At 35.9% G+C, this 2500-nt stretch overlaps 1 protein-coding gene across 1 annotated transcript in view; it reads right to left on the bottom strand.

The window, feature by feature from the left end:
• The window catches only part of si:dkey-150i13.2 (mitochondrial carnitine/acylcarnitine carrier protein), a 10321-nt gene that overhangs the window by 4421 nt on the left and 3400 nt on the right, over positions 1 to 2500 (bottom strand). Inside the window, exons 4-5 of the mRNA XM_031313987.2 lie at positions 1928 to 2018; positions 1165 to 1282 (exon numbers count right to left, since the gene is read on the bottom strand). Of these exons, the coding sequence (XP_031169847.1) occupies positions 1165 to 1282; positions 1928 to 2018 (209 nt within the window). The remainder of the gene's footprint in view (positions 1 to 1164; positions 1283 to 1927; positions 2019 to 2500) is intronic.

Genomic DNA, 2500 nt, shown 5'->3' with positions numbered 1-2500 from the left:
TCTGATTAGAGTAGTATATGTCTGATTAGAGTAGTATAGAGTAGTATATCTCTGATTAGAGTAGTATATCTCTGATTAGAGTAGTATATCTCTGAGTAGAGTAGTATATCTCTGATTAGAGTAGTATATCTCTGAGTAGAGTAGTATATCTCTGATTAGAGTAGTATATCTCTGATTAGAGTGGTATGTCTCTGATTAGAGTAGTATATCTCTGAGTAGAGTAGTATATCTCTGAGTAGAGTAGTACATCTCTGATTACAGTAGTATATCTCTGAGTAGAGTAGTATATCTCTGATTACAGTAGTATATCTCTGAGTAGAGTAGTATATCTCTGATTACAGTAGTATATCTCTTAGTAGAGTAGTATATCTCTGATTACAGTAGAGTAGTATATCTCTGAGTAGAGTAGTATATCTCTGATTACAGTAGAGTAGTATATCTCTGAGTAGAGTAGTATATCTCTGATTACAGTAGAGTAGTATATCTCTGAGTAGAGTAGTATATCTCTGATTACAGTAGAGTAGTATATCTCTGAGTAGAGTAGTATATCTCTGAGTACAGTAGAGTAGTATATCTCTGATTACAGTAGAGTAGTATATCTCTGATTACAGTAGAGTAGTATATCTCTGATTACAGTAGTATATCTCTGATTACAGTAGAGTAGTATATCTCTGATTACAGTAGAGTAGTATATCTCTGAGTAGAGTAGTATATCTCTGATTACAGTAGAGTAGTATATCTCTGATTACAGTAGAGTAGTATATCTCTGAGTAGAGTAGTATATCTCTGATTACAGTAGAGTAGTATATCTCTGAGTAGAGTAGTATATCTCTGATTACAGTAGAGTAGTATATCTCTGATTACAGTAGTATATCTCTGATTACAGTAGAGTAGTATATCTCTGAGTAGAGTAGTATATCTCTGATTACAGTAGAGTAGTATATCTCTGATTACAGTAGTATATCTCTGATTACAGTAGAGTAGTATATCTCTGATTACAGTAGAGTAGTATATCTCTGAGTAGAGTAGTATATCTCTGATTACAGTAGAGTAGTATATCTCTGATTACAGTAGTATATCTCTGATTACAGTAGAGTAGTATATCTCTGAGTAGAGTAGTATATCTCTGAGTATAGTCGTATATCTCTGATTACAGTAGTATACCTCTGATTAGAGTTAGCACGGTTCCCTTGTAGACGGAGCGGAGTCCCTGCTCCTTATAAAGACGGACTGCACAGTCGATCGGACCCGAATACTTTGACCGCCCGCCGCTGGCCTGCACCTGGAACACACCAACACTTCAATACTTTAATTATCTTTCATTAAAAGAGTATTCCTTTTAGAGAGTGGACAAAGCAAGAAGCTTGAGTTCCTGATGTGACACATTTAAACCTGAAGTTACAGGAAGCCTCTGCAGATATCTGAACGGGGTAGAGAGAGACGCATCGTCTGAGTATTTCTCTTTTCTGTCTCTAGTGAAAGTACCTTTACTACTGCAGTACTGTCCTGTTTTCCTGTCACTTTATACTTCTACTCTGCTGCTGTTCAGAGTGCAATATCTTATTTTTTACCATACAGCAGTTATTAGACGCTTCAGTTAGTGTACAGATGGAGCTTCTGTCTAAATAAAATATACAACATGAATGAAACTACGCAGTATACACGTCGATAGCAACGATTCTGATAACAGTTTGTCACTTCTCATCAAAACTTGTGAAGGTTCCAGCGTCTCAGATGTGAACACTTGCAGCTTTATTGATCTTATTTTTAATAAATGTTTAACAATGTTGAGGTTTTCACCAAACAAAGATTATGAAGGTTTAACTTTGGGCTCTGACGCCATTCTCATTTTTTTTACAAACCAATCAATCAATCGATTAATAAAGGACGAATAATGATCAGATGAATCTATAAATGAACACGTTACCTGCAGTAAACATTTGATCCTCTCTCCCGGAGCGACGATGACAGTGGTGAAGACGCCGGCCAGACAGCCGGAGAGGAAGATCTGAGAATTCCTGAGGAGAAAACCGAAGAATCACTTATATGTAGAATATATATATATATATATATATATATATATATATATATATATATATATATATATATATATATATATATATAAAACATACATATTAACTTCCATAGAGAATAATAACATGAAGAGTCAGTGGCAGGGCCTGTACATATGGGGGCCCTAAGCAGAATAATTTTGGGGCCCTACCTTACAGTGCATAGTGAAGTATTGCCACCTCACACCAGCAACTGTACGCAAATCTTAACCTTACGCATTTCATCTGTACCTCTTTAAACATGATTGCCCGCAGTTCTTTTACTGTTTTACTGCTTATTAAGTACACCAACAGACACAGTCAAAGTAAAGCTTACAGACAAGGCCCAAACTAAAGAGTCGCTGAATGCTAAATATGTGGTATCAACATAAAGGGTTCTGACTCAACCACCTCTGATTCTATCAGGCACCTGAAAACCTATTCTGATA

Source organism: Sander lucioperca, chromosome 12, assembly GCF_008315115.2.
Source record: "Sander lucioperca isolate FBNREF2018 chromosome 12, SLUC_FBN_1.2, whole genome shotgun sequence".
Lineage (NCBI taxonomy): Eukaryota > Metazoa > Chordata > Actinopteri > Perciformes > Percidae > Sander > Sander lucioperca.
This window is presented reverse-complemented; position numbering and strand designations above follow the sequence as displayed.